Below are 19,326 nucleotides of genomic sequence, written 5' to 3' on the forward strand. Positions count from 1 at the left end.
CATATTTATATGTTTTTGGAATAGGAAAATGATGAAGAATAAGATAAATGTAATTTTGGATCGTTTTATAAAACAATAACTTTAATTACAATTTTCAGATTTTTAATGACCAAAGTCATTAATTAATTTTAAAGTCTCCAAGCTGAAATGCATTACCAAAGTCCGGTCTTCCTCGAAGATTGCTTGGCCAAAATTTCAATCAATTTTATAAAAAAAAAATGGTGTGACAGTGCTGCCTCAACTTTTACAAAATGCCGGATATGACGTCATCAAAGACATTTATCAAAAAAATGAAAAACATATCTCGAGCTATCATACTTAGGATCTCTCATGTCAAGTTTCATGAAGATCGGTCCAGTAGTTTTTTCTGAATCGCTCTACACACACACTCACACACACACACACACACACACACACACACACATACTCACACACACACACACACACACACTCACACACACACACACACACACACACACACACACACACACACACACACACACACACACACACACACACACATACACCACGACCCTCGTCTCGATTCCCCCCTCTACGTTAAAACATTTAGTCAAAACTTGACTAAATGTAAAAACAGACTGCGTAAAGTGATATCAAGACATTTAGTTTATCTGTCGGCCTAAAAAAAAAAAAAAAAAAGAAATTGAAGATTCTGGATTATTTCATCGAGACAAGGAACTCCTCGGCCAGCCGAAACTTCATCGACCAATATATTGACATTTGGTTTAGGTAGAAGAAACTAATTGTTAACTTACCAGACGTTTGTCGGGTATTACTCTGCCAGGATCCTAAAGAGTAGTTTATTTTCACGTCAGTTCGGTGGACATAGCCCTTTGATCAATTAAACTTTCTCCAAAATGACTTTTTAAGTACGAATCGTTTTCTTCTTACCTAGGTTTTGTGGGCATGGCCATTTTGGTTAATGAAAGCTTCTCCAAAAGAGGTTTCTACGGGCTAATCTTTCACTTTCTCTTTACCCAGGTTTTGTGGACACGGCCCCTTGGTCAGTGAAATGTCGTCCAGAGCAGTTGTGAACTCGTTGTTGGTGACGCTCACCGCAAAGGTCACCTGCAACAAGCATTATTATGTTAAAGATTCTAATCAAGTGAGGCAGAGCGCTATTTCTAGATCTGAAAAACAAAGGGAAGTAAGCGCTATAAATGCATCCAGCATGCAACAAGAGTAAGTGAGAGTAAAGCGGAACCAATTTCGCCTGGCACCTGAGAAAAAAAACATCCCCTCCCTCCCTCGAGAAAAGGTTAACACTAGACAGATTTCGATTTAAATTAACACAAAAGAAAACCGCCCCCGCCCACCCCCCCTCCCCCCCCCCAAAAAAAAAATCAACAATAAAAAACACACACGCACAGACACACAGCTCAGACACACACACACACACACACATACAAGCAAACATACGCACGCACACACGCGAGCACATACACATGTATACATACAAACGGACACGCGCACACACACACGCACACGCACACACACACACACACACACACACACACACACACACACACACACACACAGAGCAGACAAACAACCAAAACCAACACACCCTGATAGGATCCATCGTAAGGAGAGTGATGGCCACACACACACAGAGCAGACAAACAACCAAAACCAACACACCCTGATAGGATCCATCGTAAGGAGAGTGATGGCCACACACACACACACAGAGCAGACAAACAACCAAAACCAACACACCCTGATAGGATCCATCGTAAGGAGAGTGATGGCCACACACACACACACAGAGCAGACAAACAACCAAAACCAACACACCCTGATAGGATCCATCGTAAGGAGAGTGATGGCCACACACACACACACAGAGCAGACAAACAACCAAAACCAACACACCCTGATAGGATCCATCGTAAGGAGAGTGATGGCCACACACACACACACAGAGCAGACAAACAACCAAAACCAACACACCCTGACAGGATCCATCGTAAGGAGAGTGATGGCCACACACACACAGAGCAGACAAACAACCAAAACCAACACACCCTGACAGGATCCATCGTAAGGAGAGTGATGGCCACACACACACACACAGAGCAGACAAACAACCAAAACCAACACACCCTGACAGGATCCATCGTAAGGAGAGTGATGGCCACACACACACAGAGCAGACAAACAACCAAAACCAACACACCCTGACAGGATCCATCGTAAGGAGAGTGATGGCCACACACACACAGAGCAGACAAACAACCAAAACCAACACACCCTGACAGGATCCATCGTAAGGAGAGTGATGGCCACACACACACAGAGCAGACAAACAACCAAAACCAACACACCCTGACAGGATCCATCGTAAGGAGAGTGATGGCCACACACACACAGAGCAGACAAACAACCAAAACCAACACACCCTGACAGGATCCATCGTAAGGAGAGTGATGGCCACACACACACACACAGAGCAGACAAACAACCAAAACCAACACACCCTGATAGGATCCATCGTAAGGAGAGTGATGGCCGCTCTTGCCCATGGGTCAGTGGGAACGGAAGCGACCTTGTAACCTTTCGCAAGCGACCAAACTGTTGACTGACCCGTCAGATCCGGGGCTGAAGTCTTCACTTGAAGTGTGCCTTGAGCTGACTCTCCCTGGGGGTTCAAGGTTGAAGGTTCAAGGTTGAAAGTTCAAGGTTCAAAGTTCAAGGTTCAAGGTTCAAGGCTTATAATTATTACAGTACAGAATACAACATACAGAATATTGTATTGCCCAAGTTTTAGAATTCGTATTGACAGTTGCGGTTTTAAATCCGTTCACTCCAGGTTCAACGTTGACAGTTCAAGGTTGACAGTTCAAGGTTGACAGTTCAAGGTTGACAGTTCAAGGTTGACAGTTCAAGGTTGACAGTTCAAGGTTGACAGTTCAAGATTGAAAGTTCAAGGTTGAAAGTTCAAGGTTCAAGGCTTATTACAGTACAGAATACATAACACAGAATATTATATTGCCCAAGTTTTAGAATTCGTTTTGACAGTTGCAGTTTTAAATCCGTTCACTCCAGCCAAGCACACATACCCCACATAAGTATGCAGCTATAAAACAATTCAAAGACATAAACATATACACTAAAATTAACAATATGATCACAATATAACATCTCATAGCGTAAGTCACAAGCATACACACACACACACACACACACACACACACACACACACACACACACACACATACACATACACACACAAACACACACACACACACAACCTACACAAACAAACAAACAAACAAACAAACTCACCCCCCCCACACACACACACCGATAACTCAGTATACACACCAAAACAAAACGATAGAAACAAATGCACATCAACTATTTCAATCAATCAATCAATGAGTCTTATATCGCGCATATTCCGTGGGTACAGTTCTAGGCGCTCTGCAGTGATGCCGTGTGAGATGAAATTTTATACGGCCAGTAGATTGCAGCCATTTCGGCGCATATTTACCTTTCACGGCCTATTATTCCAAGTCACACGGGTATAGGTAGACAATTATTAACTGTGCCTAAGCAATTTTGCCAGGAAAGACCCTTTTGTCAATCGTGGGATCTTTAACGTGCACACCCAATGTAGTGTACACGGGGGGAGGTTCGGACACCGAAGAGAGTCTGCACACAAAGTTGACTCTGTGAAATAAATTTCCGCCGAACCTGGGATCGAACTCACGCTGACAGCGGCCAACTGAATACAAATCCAGCGCGCTACCAACTGAGCTATATCCCCGCCCGTTCCATTAGAACAAGAACCAAACAATATCACCACACCCTTAACTTATCTTTAAAATAAACCGACTCAATTTGAACAGTTCTTTTCTGATTTTCATCAAAGATTTATAACATTTGGTCTTTTAACAGAATATGCTGCAGAGCTGCCAACTGCTATGCTTTCGTAGGATGATACGTTTACAAAGCTAAAGATTGCTTCGCTTAAAGCCATATGTACTCGATGACTATACACGCTAATTGCTTTACCAACAGCTGGAGACATGCTAAATTAAGTTCCCTGCAAAATATTGTGGTCTAGGACCCCTTCAATGTTGAGATATGTTAATTTTCATTTTGATCTGGATCGTCCTATTTATAGATTTGCCAACAGAGGTAGCGTTGACGCAAGGGAAATAACTCCGCGTCTTTGTTTACATCCAAAGTTTTTGAGACTCTAAAACAAGCTGTAATGCATGTATATGGTCCGTGCATGGCGACATATCGTCATTACATGGTCTTATGGTGCGTTTGACATCGATTATGGGCAAACTACACTTTGTAAACACGGGAGCGCGTACATATGCCTTTAAACAAATAATCAAAATCATGCATACGATTGTGTGAGTCCTGCAGTACTCATTTCTGCTTCCCACTCCTTACAGCGGTCACAAAACATCGTCTACACTGAAAAGTTACACTGCAGATACTCTCTAATGGGCATTTTCCTGAATTCTCATGAAACTTTATTAAAAATGTCTATTCTTGTGCGTGCAGGAAGGCATAAATGTGAATATGGGAATACATTTTTACAAAATGCTACACTTTAACATCATTTGCTACGCTAAACATTCCAAAACACGCTAAATTCACTACATCGGAGGCTTTTATAAGGGTTGGAAGTAGAGGTTACATGCCGAGTCTCAGTGATTATCAACAATAATGGTCGAAGTTAGCGGATCATGAAAAATGCGAGCTTCAGCGAGCTTTTTCATGACCGCGAACTCAGACCATTATTTTTGATAATCACTGAGACGAGGTATGTAACCTCTTTATTCCTCCTTTCTTCAGTTATTCAAAGAAAAGAGGAGTTTGATCGAATCATATTCACCCAACCAGTGTACCTGCGCAGGCGATCGATTAATGCGCGGTTGTATAGTTCCGTGCAAATCATTCAATTCTGTTAACACTTCTTGTCAGTTTCCATGTTTTGCACTAAAATCAAGTACACAGTTATGTTGTCATTCTGCGGTGGTGGTAAAGGCAGATAGTGTGTGTTCTGTTCATGTTTTGGTATCGCTCAGGAAATGTTCTTTCCTCGAATGTGACTAGCAGACGAAGTTTTACACCCGTGTTCCAACGTTAAAAACTGTATGAAGTTCAGTTTTCTGGGGCAAAATAGTGTATGAAACCGCTGCATATTCTTTAAGTTGATTAAATGTTTGCAACTGATTGCGTGTGATCTGTTTATAAAATGAAATATTGTTGAAAACTGACCGTCGGATTGCAATCTTGTCGATGCAGCCGAAATCTGGAAGGGGAACTACTCGTGTCGCTAGACAAAATAATATTATGAGAGTTACTTTTCCTTGGAATCTTGCTAGCGATAAACGATTGTGCACGGCAGATCTGAATTCAGAAAACAACCAAACTCATGGATTTTATATTGAGATTCATGTGTTCAAGCCTGTAGTTGCTGGTTTAAATGCCGTATGGTTGTATTGTTTGCTCCAGAAATGTATATTTTGTACATTAGAGTGTTCTGAACTTTTGAGTCGCAAAAAGTAGATCCACAATGTGTACAGTCTCTACCCATGAGCTATCGAGGATTCAGGCCCGTTGTTGGGTAAGTGATTTTGGTTGTTGGGTAAGTTACCGAAAAATAACTAGCCCTACAAGTTTACAGAGAGAAAGAAGCAGAGGGGGGAATAATGGCTGATACCGAGACATACCTGTAGGAAGTACCAGAACACGAGACAACTTGCAGGAGCGTCCGTTTCGATGATTGGAGAATGCAGTTCTCCATTAAAACCATTGACCAGAGTGTTGCCCAGTTTTGTAAAGACGAATTTACCTGCATGGAAGAAATGGAGAAAAAAGATGAACGGAAAGAGCGCGAGAGAGTGGGGAGAGGAAGAGAGAGAAGGAGAGGTAGGGGGGGACGCAAAGAGAGAGAGAGAGAGACAGAGAGACAGAGAAAGAGACAGAGAGAGAGAGAGAGAGAGAGAGAGAGAGAGAGAGAGAGAGAGGAGGATAGAGAGGGGGAGAAAACGAGGGAGAGAGAGAGAAGGGAGGAGAGAGAGGGAAAGAGAGAGAGAGAGAGTGAAAGAGAGAGAGAGTGAAAGAGAGAGAGAGTGAAAGAGAGAGAGTGTGAAAGAGGGGGCAAGAGGGGGAGATAGAGGGAGATGGAGAAAAAGAGAAATAGAGAGAGAGAGAAAAAGAGAGAGTGAGAGAGAAAAAGAGGGAGTGAGAGAGGGGGATAAAGAGAGAGAGAGAGAGAGAGAGAGAGAGAGAGGGGGGGGGTAGACAGAGACAGAGACAGAGAGACAGAGAAAGAGACAGAGAAAGAAAGACAGGAGATCGGCTTGGAAGGGATGAGATGACAGGGAAGATGACTGTTCAGAGCACTGTCCAGTTTCGTGTATAGGAACTGGACAAGAAGACGACAATCGATACTCAATATACAAACTGACCTGTTCCATCTCCACTGGTGTGGTCAGTCTGCGGCCCCTTGAGGGGAGCACTGACTGTCGTCTGCTGATCGAAGTCAAAGTCGTCAGCGGTGGACTGGACGAACCCACACAAACCCGGGTCATCGAAGGGACAGTTGAACGTCTCTAGAGCTGAAAACAAGCAGAAAGACATCAACACACAAAATCCGTTTATTTGTATATCACATGCATTCACTCATTTACTTTAATTGAAACTTGCTTTTTCAAGAAATCACAGTAGATTTTGGTCTAGACACATTTTCGGAAGACAGTTTTATCGCGCCATGCTAAACGCGATGAAAGATTTGCTTTCTGGAGAAAAGAGGGTGGTTTTCGAAGTCCTATGAAATCGACACAAAACATGCAAAGGCAAAAACGTGTGATGTACGTGCAACAACAGAGTCCTGGCCATGAACGGTGTTCACCAGTCTGTGTATAAATAGAGAATACTACATGGCTTGCTGTGTCGTACCAGATTTACACGAGTTGTTTTTTTAAAATATTGAACTGGGTAGTCTGGGTGGCCGAGTGGTAACGCACTTGCGCTCGGAAGCGAGAGGTTGCGAATTCGACCCTGGGTCAGGGCGTTAGCAATTTTCTCCCCCCTTTCCTAACCTAGGTGGTGGGTTCAAGTGCTAGTCTTTCGGATGAGACGAAAAACCGAGGTCCCTTCGTGTACACTACATTGGGGTGTGCACGTTAAAGATCCCACGATTGACGAAAGGGTCTTTCCTGGCAAAATTTGTATAGGCATAGATAAAAATGTCCACCAAAATACCCGTGTGACTTGGAATAATAGGCCGTGAAAAGTAGGATATGCGCCGAAATGGCTGCGATCTGCTGGCCGATGTGAATGCGTGATGTTTTGTGTAAAACAAATTCCATCTCACACGGCATAAATAAATCCCTGCGCCTTGAATATGTGCGCGATATAATTTGCATAATTTTTTTTTTTTTTAAATAAATAACTTCCTGCGCTTATAACTGTACCCACGGAATACGCGCGGTATAAGCCTCATATTGATTGATTGCTTGATTGATTGAAAATAACGCCCTGCAGCCACATACCTCCACGACGAGAACTGATTCATTCTCTTGACCGGTGTGACGCCGTCATCTTGGCCCTGCCGTCATATTACCCCCTCGATTTATACTCAAGACTGAAATGGTTTTTTTCCTGGTAAAATTAATGAAGTGAAATGATTTAAGGACGAAAAGCATGTCAGTTTCTTGCACGTGAAGAAAATTGGTGGTGAAATGTAATAGATTTCACCCCCAAAATCGATTTCTTCGAAAACGTGTACCGAGGGGTTACGTCCCTTGAATGAGAAGGAAAACATTTTAGGATGAATCAAATTTCTAAGTTAAATAAAAAAAATTGGTTGGACAAATTTGGCCCCATGAATGTAAGGTACCCAAGGTCGCTCATCAGTACTATCGAAGGGTGTTTTTCTGTTTAGTGTAGAGTTTATACTAGATCAACGAGGCCGAGAATCGTAATATGACGGCGGGGCCAAGATGACGGCGTCACACCGGTTCTTAACAATTTGTTGAAGAGTATTATACATATTCTTACTTCCACACTCTCTGTTGACAACGACAATGTCGTCGATGGCAGTTTCCATGTTCCCGCCCTGGGTGAAGGCGCTGAAGGATAGCTGAAAGTTCAGAAATGATATCAATTCATTACATTTACTCTGTTGTATCCCAATGATGGGGTATTCGGGTCGCTTCCTCTCAGTGGAAAGCTAGCAGCAACAAGAGTCGCGCTACCGAGGTGTGTGCGTGTTTAACGTTTAGGTGTAACCAACCACCTCCACTTATGGCAGAATGACCGAGGTATTTTACGAGCCACTGTGGAGACACGGGGGTGGGACATGGATACCGTCTCTGAGTCTGCACCCGTGTCCCCCCCCCCTTGTTACCCAGCAATGTACCTTTTTTAAAGGAGGGACCAACAAAACTCGTTTCTCCTTCTTCTTTTCATTCATGTGCTATAACTCCCACATACACTCGTGTTTTTTTGCACCAGTTACGTGTTTGATCGTTTTTTCCCCGACATTTCGCCAGCCATACGCCGCTTTCGGGGGAAGCATGCTCGGTATTTTTAATGTTTCTATAACCCACCGAACTCTGACATGGATTACAAGATCGTTTTTGTGCGCATTTGGTCTTGTGCTTGCGTGTACACGCGAATACGGCACAAGCAGGTGTGCACATACGTTGACCCGGTAGATCGGAAAAATCTCCACCCTTAACCCACCAGGTGAGGGCGGGATTCGAACCCATGCCCTTCCGGTTGGAACTAAAAAAGATCAAACAGGTATTACCACTGAACATGCCATAAAACAGAAAACACGGCTTACCCTGACCGGCTCCGCGGAGAGAATATCAATCTCTGCTTGCAACCAGTCGGCAGTGGCGGAGGCCTGTTTGGTTCCCTGTGCTGTGCCCCCCTCGGAGTTAAAGGGTTGTTCTGAGTCCGTGTGAATCTTGACTGTCAGCTCGCTATTCATACCACCTGGTTTCAAAAATGTACAACATCTAGTTTGAGAAACACTTTTCATTGTGTTTATATGGTATTGTTTAACTTGATGCTCCTACTGAAAATAAAAGTGTATTGTTATACGGTAAATTATGTCATCGTTAAGTCATTAAGTCAAATATTGACTGAATGCTAAAACATAACCCCCAAAAAATAACCCCCCTAACAACAACAAACAAATACAAACAAACAAACAAACAAACACATACCAAACCAAACAATTCACTGTTGATATTGTTGTTACTACTTTTCCTTTTATCTTCATTGTACAGGGCTTTCGGTAATGTCTCCCGAGATTTTTCCGCTTTGTACAATATGTGTTAGCACTATTATCATTGAAATACCTGATATCTTGTATCGAAAGCGCACACAGCTTCGAGGAAACGGTGGCTTGTAGCGTTGTGAGTACATCGTTGCTCTGTAGGGTCCCGACGTGCCAGCACTTCTTGCGAGCATGAAGTAACCTGTAGTTAAATACAAAAAGTCAATTTAACTGTCTGTCTGTCGGTCTGTCTGTGTCTCTATCTGTGTCTCTGTCTGTCTTTCTGTTTGTCTCTGTCTCTCTCTCTATCTCCGTCTCTCTCTTATTCTGGTGCACTACTGTGGAACTCCATTCCTGATATAATTAAAATACAAGTCAGTGAAACATCATTCAAAGAATTCTACATGATGTTTCTCTTAAGTAAATAAATCTTTGATAATATTTCATCATTGATTGATATTCATAATGCATATTGAAATGTCTTTTTAATTGTTTGACATGTTACTTATGTAAATTGTATTGTTGTTAACTTAACTTCTATTTCTAATTGTTATTAATCGAGTTACCCTCAATGGGCGAGGGCCGGATGAAAAAAAGCATGTATACATTGCTTAATCTGTTACCCTCGAAAAATAAAATTAAATCAATCAATCAAATCTCTCTCTCTCTGTCTCTCTGTCTCTCTCTCTCTCTCTGTGTCTGTCTGTCTGTCTGTCTTTCTCTCTCTCTCTCTCTCTCTCTCACTCTGTCTCTCTCTCACTCTCTCTCTCTCTCTCACTCTGTCTCTCTCTCACCCTCTCTCTCTCTCTCTCTCTCTCTCTCCCCCCCTCTCTCTCTCTCTCTCTCTCTCTCTCTCTCTCTCTCTCTCTCTCTCTCTCTCTCTCTCTCTCTCTCTCTCTCTCTCTCTCTCTTCCTATCTTTTTCCCTCTCTAACTCTTCTTCTTGTAATGTCTAGTTTACGATAAATATCATACCTTATCACAGCCACAACATACATTTCCGAAGTTGAGATGATAAATTATTAGTATTGTATCGTATCGTGTTTTATCCTACATACGTGAGAGAGACACTCGTGAGATAATAATCGTTCAAATCACACGTGTGTATATCATGTAAATGAGGTCATGTCAAGCAAGTCTGGCAGAGACCTGTTTTTCCACTGCGTATGATGCCAAAGTCACCGAGACAAACGTCATTATAGAAAAAAAATTGCGCTCACTAATTACCCTCGGTGGATTTTTAGAACTAACACGTCACGCCACACTTTCAGAGTGACGTTTCTTTGCTTAGACGTAATAGATTGCACGAGGCTTCAGAAGAGATCGAGGTTCCAAAACACGCGTCTTCAATTTAGCTGCCTCGACTGCAGGACATTTTCAGTAAAATACACATAAGTACAGTATGTAGGATAAACAGAATACTACATGGCTTGCTGTTTCGTACCAGATTTACACTCGTTGCTTTTTCAAATAGTGAACAGCTCGCTTTCGCTCGCGGTTCAATATTTAAAAAACCCAACTCGTGTAAATCTGGTACGACACAGCAAGCCATGTAGTATTCTCTATGTATTACATTTTAGTGCAATCTGTGACAGCAATTTATGTTCCTTATATGGTCAAACGCGTCATTCTTAATTTCGCAACTTTGTTTGTTTAGTGGTTCTTTGTTTAGTGGGGCAAGCCTCGACCCCCGTAAGTGCCCCACTAACCAAAGAAGGTTTCTCGGAATTCCCAACGTGAGCTAAAAAAAACCAAACACATTGTGTAATCTCCATACATTGTATCATTGCAGTGCATTGCATTGTATTGCGCTATATTGTAATGCACTGAACTTACATTGTATTGTACATGTAATGTATTGCATTGAATTGTAGTGTATTGCATTGCTATGCATCCGATTGTATTGTATTGTATAGTATTGTATTGTATTGCAATGTATTATATTGCTTTTATTTTGAATTGCATTGACATTGTATTGTACAGTATTGTTTTTAATTCTATTACATTGTATTGCATATGTTCTGTATGTTATTGATTATATTGTATTTTGTATTGTTTTCCATTGCATTGTAATTGCAATGCATTCTATATTGCATTGCATTTTAGTGTATTGAATTGTATATTATTGTATTGTATTGTATTGTATTGTATTGTATTTCATTGTAAGATGTTGTGCTGTGTTGCATTGTATTGCATTGTGTTGTATTGTTTTGCATCATATTGTATTGAGCGGTATAGTATGCATGGTATTGTTTTGTATTATATTGTATCGCATTGCATCATACTGTATTGTACTGTATTGTATCACACTTACCAGAAGGATTTGCGGTCACTTGACCAGTTGCTGTCGTTGTCTTGTCTGTCCAGATCCAGTCTCCCTTGTCCGTTTTGAAGTCTTGTCCGTAATTACAGATGTTCCCCGTTGGATCATTGAAATCACAGTCTATTGTGGTCACCGACACGTCTTTAGGAGTAGAACACAGAAATTATAGATATTACAGTGCAATGTGTTATTCATTGATATTAAATTTTATAGTGCAATGTGATGTTCATTGATATGAAATTTTATAGTGCCATGTGTTATTCATTGATAAGAAATGTTATAGTGCAATGTGTTATTCATTGATATGAAATGTTATAGTGCAACGTGTTATTCATTGATATGTGTGATTGCACTGTCATAAATTATAGATATTACAGTGCAATGTGTTATTCATTGATATGTGTGATTGCACTGTCATAAATTATAGATATTACAGTGCAATGTGTTATTCATTGATATGTGTGATTGCACTGTCATAAATTATAGATATTATAGTGCAATGTGTTATTCATTGATATGTGTGATTGCACTGTACATAATGATATGTTGTCGTTGTATTTTGATTGTACAGCGCTTTGAGCAGGGTTAAACCCTGGATACCCCGCTATATAAACATTATGCATTATTATAGAGGAGCAGAGAGAGAGAGAGAGAGAGAGAGAGAGAGAGAGAGAGAGAGAGAGAGAGAGAGAGAGAGAGAGAGAGAGAGAGAGAGAGAGAGAGAGAGAGAGAGCGAGAGCGAGAGAGGGAGAGAGAGAGAGAAAAAAAGAGGGAAAGAAATAGAGCGAGAGAGAGAGAGAGAGAGAGAGAGAGAGAGAGAGAGAGAGAGAGAGAGAGAGAGAGAGAGAGAGAGAGAGAGAGAGAGAACGATAGATAGAGAGTGAGAGAGTAAGGGTGGGGGGAGCAGAAGGCGAGAGAGAAAGAGAGAGAGAAAAAACAACTGACAGAGACAGTGACAGAGACGGAGAAAATATTACCGTTTATCGCATAGGGACAAAGTCCCCGTGCGACTGTGACGTCATCGATCGCAACGTCACCACTGATGGCATTCACACCGGGGACGTAGAACACAACCTGCAAACGACTCAGTTGTTTATAAAACACTTGAGAGCTACACAGTAATCTTGAAGACATTTTCCTTCTTGTGTTAACCGCTTACTCTAAACTGAAGTGTCCCACTTTTGAACTAAGGTTCTGAAAGCCCTGATGAACACTGTGAGATATAGGATATAGTTGTACTGGCAAAAGTAGCACATTACATGGTTAACACCTGAACAGGGGCCTTGAGGATAATATCTAAGCCTTGAACGCCGACTGGTCACCGACGACGCAAATGAAAAGATGAGATGATGGACAGACAGACAGACAGACAGACAGACAGACAGACAGAGACGGACAGACAGATAGATAAACAGATAGATAGACACACGGATAGACAGGCAGACGGGCAGATATACATACATTTTGACAGACAGAAAGGCACAGAGAGGCAGACGAACAGACAGGCATGCAACAAGACAGGCAGGCAGACAGACAGACAGACAGACAGACAGACAGACAGACGGACGGACGGACGGACGGACGGGCAGACAGACAGACAGACAGACAGACAGACAGACACAAAGGCAGATGGACATCAGACAGACAGACATCAGAAAGACAGATAGATATCATACCAACCGATCGAACGACCGACCGAAAGTCAGACAGACCGACAAACAGACAGACAGATAGACAGATGAGACAGACAGACATAACTATTCCTTACCCGTGCGATTGGATTGTTGGCTAGAGTCAGCTGAAACTGGAACTGTGCTCTGCGCCAAATGTCGATACTGCTCCCGTCCGCAGCCCACGTTTCAAGCTGGGTGGTCAGCATATCGTCGTAGATTATCACCTGTAAATTTCGCGTTGATCCTCCTGCAAATATCAATGTATCGGTGGAACATTGGATTACCCTTCTTTGAGCAATGAGGCGTCAGAGTCCGAGAAAAACTCATATGCAGGCGGTTAGACTACAAAAAATATTTTTGTGTGCGTTCAATCGTTAACAAAAACCAAGAACGCTGAGGCGTGATTAACCATTCAGTCAAGCGATTGACACACACACACACATACATTGGGAGACAAACCTCGCTCTCCGCTCTTGTTAAAACATTCAGCCACTACTTGGCTGAATGTAAAAAAAAAGGGAATTCTAACTAAAATCGATCGATATAAAAATGATCTCGACAGTCATTGTTCACCTCGACCGATGGCGCGGTCTCGGAGGATGACTGACTGTCTTGATCTGTGTAAAATGTCATATTTCGGTCAACAATATAAATAACGTATAATATTTAATAATCCAAAAAACAAAATGACAGTTGGGGGGCCCGGTCAACCAATGTTGAAAAATAAAATAATTCTGTATACACCAAGACAAGGGCTAAGAGAGGGAGATCGAAAGAAAGAAAGAAAAAAGACAACAGAAGAAAAAAATAAGGAAAAATCAAACATTTAATGAAGAACATTAAAGAGGCAAAAATAGAAACAAGACCAAGATACTGACCATACATGTGATACCAGAAGGTCAAGCAGCGAGGTCCGTAGTCTTGGTACAACACTCGCCTGGACACCAGAGACGCCTGGTCGCTCGCCCCCAGCATTGACCCATCCACGTACATGTAAGATCCTGACGTACACATCACATAAGACTGTTAAAGCTGTACGATACCGATATATTGACAACCCAGCGGTGACCCTCCGCGTATTAATGTACTGCTGATAGGATGAAGTCACCGGGACAAACTTTGTTCTCGAAACGTTTGTGTCGTGTTCTCAGTGTACCGTGTTCCGAGTGTCTAGACGTGTGATCAGATCTTGTTTCCTGCCATGTGTTGTAGTGTTCTCTGTGTACCGTGTTCCGAGTGTCTAGACGTGTGATCAGATCTTGTTTCCTGCCATGTGTTGTAGTGTTCTCTGTGTACCGTGTTCCGAGTGTCTTGACGTGTGATCAGATCTTGTTTCCTGCCATGTGTTGTAGTGTTCTCTGTGTACCGTGTTCCGAGTGTCTTGACGTGTGATCAGATCTTGTTTCCTGCCATGTGTTGTAGTGTTCTCTGTGTACCGTGTTCCCAGTGTCTAGACGTGTGATCAGACCTTGTTTCCTGCCATGAACTCAGAACTCAGAACTCAGAACTCAGAACTCATTTAATTGTCATAAAAACACAGTAAAGGGTTTATCAGACACGAAGTGGATATTTGTAAAGACAAGAAGAAATATCGTCCATGGAGCAGTGATTACAACATTGTTATGTATCTGTAGTTATGTCATTATTGCGTATAATCATGCAGTTGTATACAAATTCAGCAAGTTGTTGCTGTATCGGTACGTCTTGCATCGTCATCAGCTGACTCGGATTTCGAGCATTAACACGTGCATCTTCCATAAGCTGCAAGCGTAGATCATGAAATCTTGTACAACTATCCAGGAAATGGAGCTCGTCTTCAATTACCATGTGTTGTAGTGTTCTCTGTGTACCGTGTTCCGAGTGTCTAGACGTGTGATCAGATCTTGTTTCCTGCCATGTGTTGTAGTGTTCTCTGTGTACCGTGTTCCGAGTGTCTTGACGTGTGATCAGACCTTGTTTCCTGCCATGTGTTGTAGTGTTCTCTGTGTACCGTGTTCCGAGTGTCTTGACGTGTGATCAGATCTTGTTTCCTGCCATGTGTTGTAGTGTTCTCTGTGTACCGTGTTCCGAGTGTCTTGACGTGTGATCAGACCTTGTTTCCTGCCATGTGTTGTAGTGTTCTCTGTGTACCGTGTTCCGAGTGTCTGGACGTGTGATCAGATCTTGTTTCCTGCCATGTGTTGTAGTGTTCTCTGTGTACCGTGTTCCGAGTGTCTTGACGTGTGATCAGATCTTGTTTCCTGCCATGTGTTGTAGTGTTCTCTGTGTACCGTGTTCCGAGTGTCTAGACGTGTGATCAGACCTTGTTTCCTGCCATGTGTTGTAGTGTTCTCTGTGATGGGATCAGACTGTGTTTTCTACTTTGTCTTGCAATGTGAACAGATCTTAGACATAGAACACTGTATTGCTATTTCATATGTTACGTGGATTTCCATTGGCCAATTGGGCAAAACTGAGCTCATTGTAAAAGTGATATCGACGACATTTCCGTCGATATCAGTTTTGATATCGACGACCTCTTTATTGCTTCCCCACTTCAAAAACAAAAACACCTGAATTTAAAAACAAACAAATATATATATGAAAATGTAATGATCCCAGAATTTAGTTGAGCAAGTGACTAAAGACTTTTTGAAAGAAAAGACTTTTTTAAATACTGAAAAGTACAAGAAAAGAGTGAACAAAAAGAAATAATAATCAGAGGGAGGGATATATGGAACAGCCAAAACTGAGACAAATACTTTTGTAATGTCTTTACAGTAAATACAAAATGTCCAGAGAATTAGCAATATATCTAACATTGACTGACTGTGTGATGATATCTTCTGCTATTAGTCTGTTTCGACAGTGATATCAAAATCTCGACCTCCTGTCTCGATTTTGATATCACTGTCTCAACAGACCATAGCAGAAGATATCATCACACAGTCAGTCAATATTGGGTAGTATTATCTCAACGAGAAACTCAGGTGTGGTGTATCACAGCATTGCAATATACAACATAAAACGTAAGAGCATAAATAGCTATGGAGGTGACGGCTGTTCCGTTCTATTGTTACCTACCTTGTTTGGTCGTTTTCTCCGTAGTTTTGTCAGACTGTGGAATAGCTATGGTGGTGATGGTTGTCCCGTTCTGTTGTTACCTACCTTGTTTGGTCGTTTTCTCCGTAGTTTTGTCAGACTGTGGAATAGCTATGGTGGTGATGGTTGTCCCGTTCTGTTGTTACCTACCTTGTTTGGTCGTTTTCTCCGTAGTTTTGTCAGACTGTGGAATAGCTATGGTGGTGACGGCTGTTCCGTTCTGTTGTTACCTACCTTGTTTGGTCGTTTTCTCCGTAGTTTTGTCAGACTGTGGAATAGCTATGGGGGTGACGGCTGTTCCGTTCTATTGTTACCTACCTTGTTTGGTCGTTTTCTCCGTAGTTTTGTCAGACTGTGGAATAGCTATGGGGGTGACGGCTGTTCCGTTCTGTTGTTACCTACCTTGTTTGGTCGTTTTCTCCGTAGTTTTGTCAGACTGTGGAATAGCTATGGTGGTGATGGTTGTCCCGTTCTTGTGAATCCACTCATCACTAGCAGACCGGGCGGGGAAAAACCCACAGGACTTGAAGACGTCGGGAGAGTCGAATGCACACTGGAATTGGTCAATGTCTGAAAGGCCAAACAATGATTTGGATCAGAATCGTGTGCCTTTGAAGCAAGTTGAATAACGAGTAAATGGAATAAAAGAAACAGGCATGGCGAGTCGATTGATCGAAAGGTGCACGTGCACGCATATACGTATGCACAGAAAGTTTGGCCGTCTCCCCGTGTCTTGATCTATTTGATCTACACACACACGCACGTACGCACGCACACACGCACGCACGCACGTACGCACGCACGCACGCACGCACGCACGCAAGCACACAAGCGCGCAAGCACGCACACACACATACACATATATACCCCAAGTGGGTTATACTCGTACAATCTCCAAGATTATTTGACTGAAGCAAAAAACTTTCGAGTTGCAACTGATATACATTGACAATCCCGTCCCATGTACCCCCCCCCCCACCCCCACCGCCCCCACCCCCAAACAGAAAAAAAAGACAAACAGTGTTCTGCCCAGCTCTGGCATTGTTCTTCCTTTCGACGGTGCTGGAAGGAAACTCTTTAGTGCTACTCCCCTTCCCCTCAAAATGAAATAAAATAAATAAAACAAAATAAAAATGATCTCATCTTCTTACCTTGTTCGTCATCTTTCCTCAAGACCTGCACCTCACGGAGTGTGAGACTATCGCCGACTTTTTTTTTACCTGAAGCCACCTGCCTCTGGTGGTTGGCCTACACTGGTAACCGTGTGCCCCCCCCCCCCCCACACATCCCTCTCCTTCCTTACACCAATCCACCTCTCCAAATGGAAAGAATTCTCTCTGCTACTTACCTCGTTCGTCTTCTTTCCTCAAGACTTGCACCTCACAGAGTGTGAGAATGTCGCCGACCTTCTTGACCTGAAGCCACCTGCCTCTGGTGGAAGGTCTGCATTGGTAACCATGTGCCCCCCCCCCCCCCCCCCCACATCCCCTCCCCCCCACCAACCACCCGAAAAGTGTTCTCTCTGCTACTTACCTCGTTCGTCTTCTTTCCTCAAGACTTGCACCTCACAGAGGGTGAGACTGTCGCCGACTTTCTTGACCTGTAGCCACCTGCCTCTGGTGGAAGGTCTGCATTGGAACTCTTGCGTGGCGCCAAGACCAACAGGCGTGGTGGTCAGCTGTATACAGTCGGCAGAGCCGAGCACGTCCTGTCTAGGGTCGCTGTCATACACCGTTATGTCGAAATCCGTTAGCATGTCGGCTGTTTTGGGAAGAAAAAAAAGGAATGAGCAAAGCAAGAAGGATTATTATGCTGTTAATTATGTTGCGGAAATATTAATTTGATTGTTTGAGTGATTCGCAATCTGCCGAACTCACGCCATCCTTTGTGGGGTTTCGCTGTCGTACAGGGTTAAGTTTATTTCAAACTACGTTAACATGAAGCCTGTTGCGCACACAAAGACAAAGAGGGATTAGTTTGCTGTTGATTAATGTGCAGCATCTGCTGATTGTTTGATAAATGAGGATTGACAATCTGCAGAGCAAATCACATCTTTTCTGAGGTCGCTGTCGTACAAAGGGATGTCGAAATCCGCTAGCATGTCGCCTGTTGGGAACAGAAAGAGAAAGAGGGGTTTGTTTGCTGTTTGTTTTGTTGCGACGTTAGCTAATTGGCTGATCGGTTAAATGGCTGACAATCTGCAAAACTCACGCATGAGTAGCGTTCGAATTAATGTCAAATTCCGTAGCATGTCACCCATTGCTGTTGATTATGATGCGACGTTATCTGATTGGCTGATTGATTGATAAATGATTGATTGATAAATTATTGAAATTAATATGTAAAGCGCATTGAGCATATATATGATTATGCGCTATAGCAAATGTCCATTATTATTATTATTATTATTATTATTATTATGATTGATTGACAATCTGCAAAGATCACGTCATTTCTATGGTGGGTGGCTGTCACACAAAGTCATGTCGAAATCTGTTGGCATGTCGCCGTTTTGGCCCTCTGGCCCTCTATCATTAATTGAATCAAATACATGATTATTTTTCATTTTCATTTTTCATTTGTCATTACTTTATTGTCCCATCGCTGGGAAATTCGGGTCGCTTCCTCCCAGTGGAAAGCTAGCAGCAACGGAGTCGCGCTACCCAGGTGTCTGCGTGTTTAGGTGTATTCAGCCACCTGCACTTAGGGCAGAATGACCAAGGTCTTTTACGTGCCATTGTGGTGACACGGGGGTGGGACATGGCTTCCGTCTCTGGGTCTGCACATAAAGTTGACCCGTGTCCGTCCCGGCCCGGATTCGAACCTGCGACCTTCCGATCACACGTCCAATGCTCTACCAACTGAGCTACCGGGCCCCGCCTGTACGTTAATCAATGAAATAATCCAGCCATCGAAACTTACCACAGCAGTCTCCTCTCTTCGTTAACATAACATATCCAA

At 42.7% G+C, this 19,326-nt stretch overlaps 1 protein-coding gene and 1 long non-coding RNA gene across 2 annotated transcripts in view; both read right to left on the reverse strand.

Annotated features, from left to right (window-relative positions):
• LOC138946575 (MAM and LDL-receptor class A domain-containing protein 1-like) overlaps nucleotides 1-16,413 on the reverse strand; it is a 64,375-nt gene extending 47,962 nt beyond the window's left edge. Inside the window, exons 1-12 of the mRNA XM_070318020.1 lie at nucleotides 16,348-16,413; nucleotides 14,163-14,285; nucleotides 13,380-13,531; nucleotides 12,589-12,685; nucleotides 11,603-11,752; nucleotides 9,372-9,491; nucleotides 8,849-9,003; nucleotides 8,059-8,140; nucleotides 6,465-6,614; nucleotides 5,724-5,845; nucleotides 2,501-2,662; nucleotides 999-1,089 (exon numbers count right to left, since the gene is read on the reverse strand). Coding sequence (XP_070174121.1) covers nucleotides 999-1,089; nucleotides 2,501-2,662; nucleotides 5,724-5,845; nucleotides 6,465-6,614; nucleotides 8,059-8,140; nucleotides 8,849-9,003; nucleotides 9,372-9,491; nucleotides 11,603-11,752; nucleotides 12,589-12,685; nucleotides 13,380-13,531; nucleotides 14,163-14,277 — 1,396 coding nt within the window. The 5' untranslated portion in view covers nucleotides 14,278-14,285; nucleotides 16,348-16,413. The remainder of the gene's footprint in view (nucleotides 1-998; nucleotides 1,090-2,500; nucleotides 2,663-5,723; nucleotides 5,846-6,464; nucleotides 6,615-8,058; nucleotides 8,141-8,848; nucleotides 9,004-9,371; nucleotides 9,492-11,602; nucleotides 11,753-12,588; nucleotides 12,686-13,379; nucleotides 13,532-14,162; nucleotides 14,286-16,347) is intronic.
• A 1,491-nt stretch (nucleotides 16,414-17,904) lies between these two features.
• LOC138947525 (uncharacterized) overlaps nucleotides 17,905-19,326 on the reverse strand; it is a 10,165-nt gene continuing 8,743 nt past the window's right edge. Inside the window, exon 3 of the long non-coding RNA XR_011449694.1 lies at nucleotides 17,905-18,126. This is a non-coding gene — a long non-coding RNA (uncharacterized lncRNA). The remainder of the gene's footprint in view (nucleotides 18,127-19,326) is intronic.

This window comes from Littorina saxatilis, linkage group LG14 (assembly GCF_037325665.1).
Source record: "Littorina saxatilis isolate snail1 linkage group LG14, US_GU_Lsax_2.0, whole genome shotgun sequence".
Taxonomy (NCBI): Eukaryota; Metazoa; Mollusca; class Gastropoda; order Littorinimorpha; family Littorinidae; genus Littorina; species Littorina saxatilis.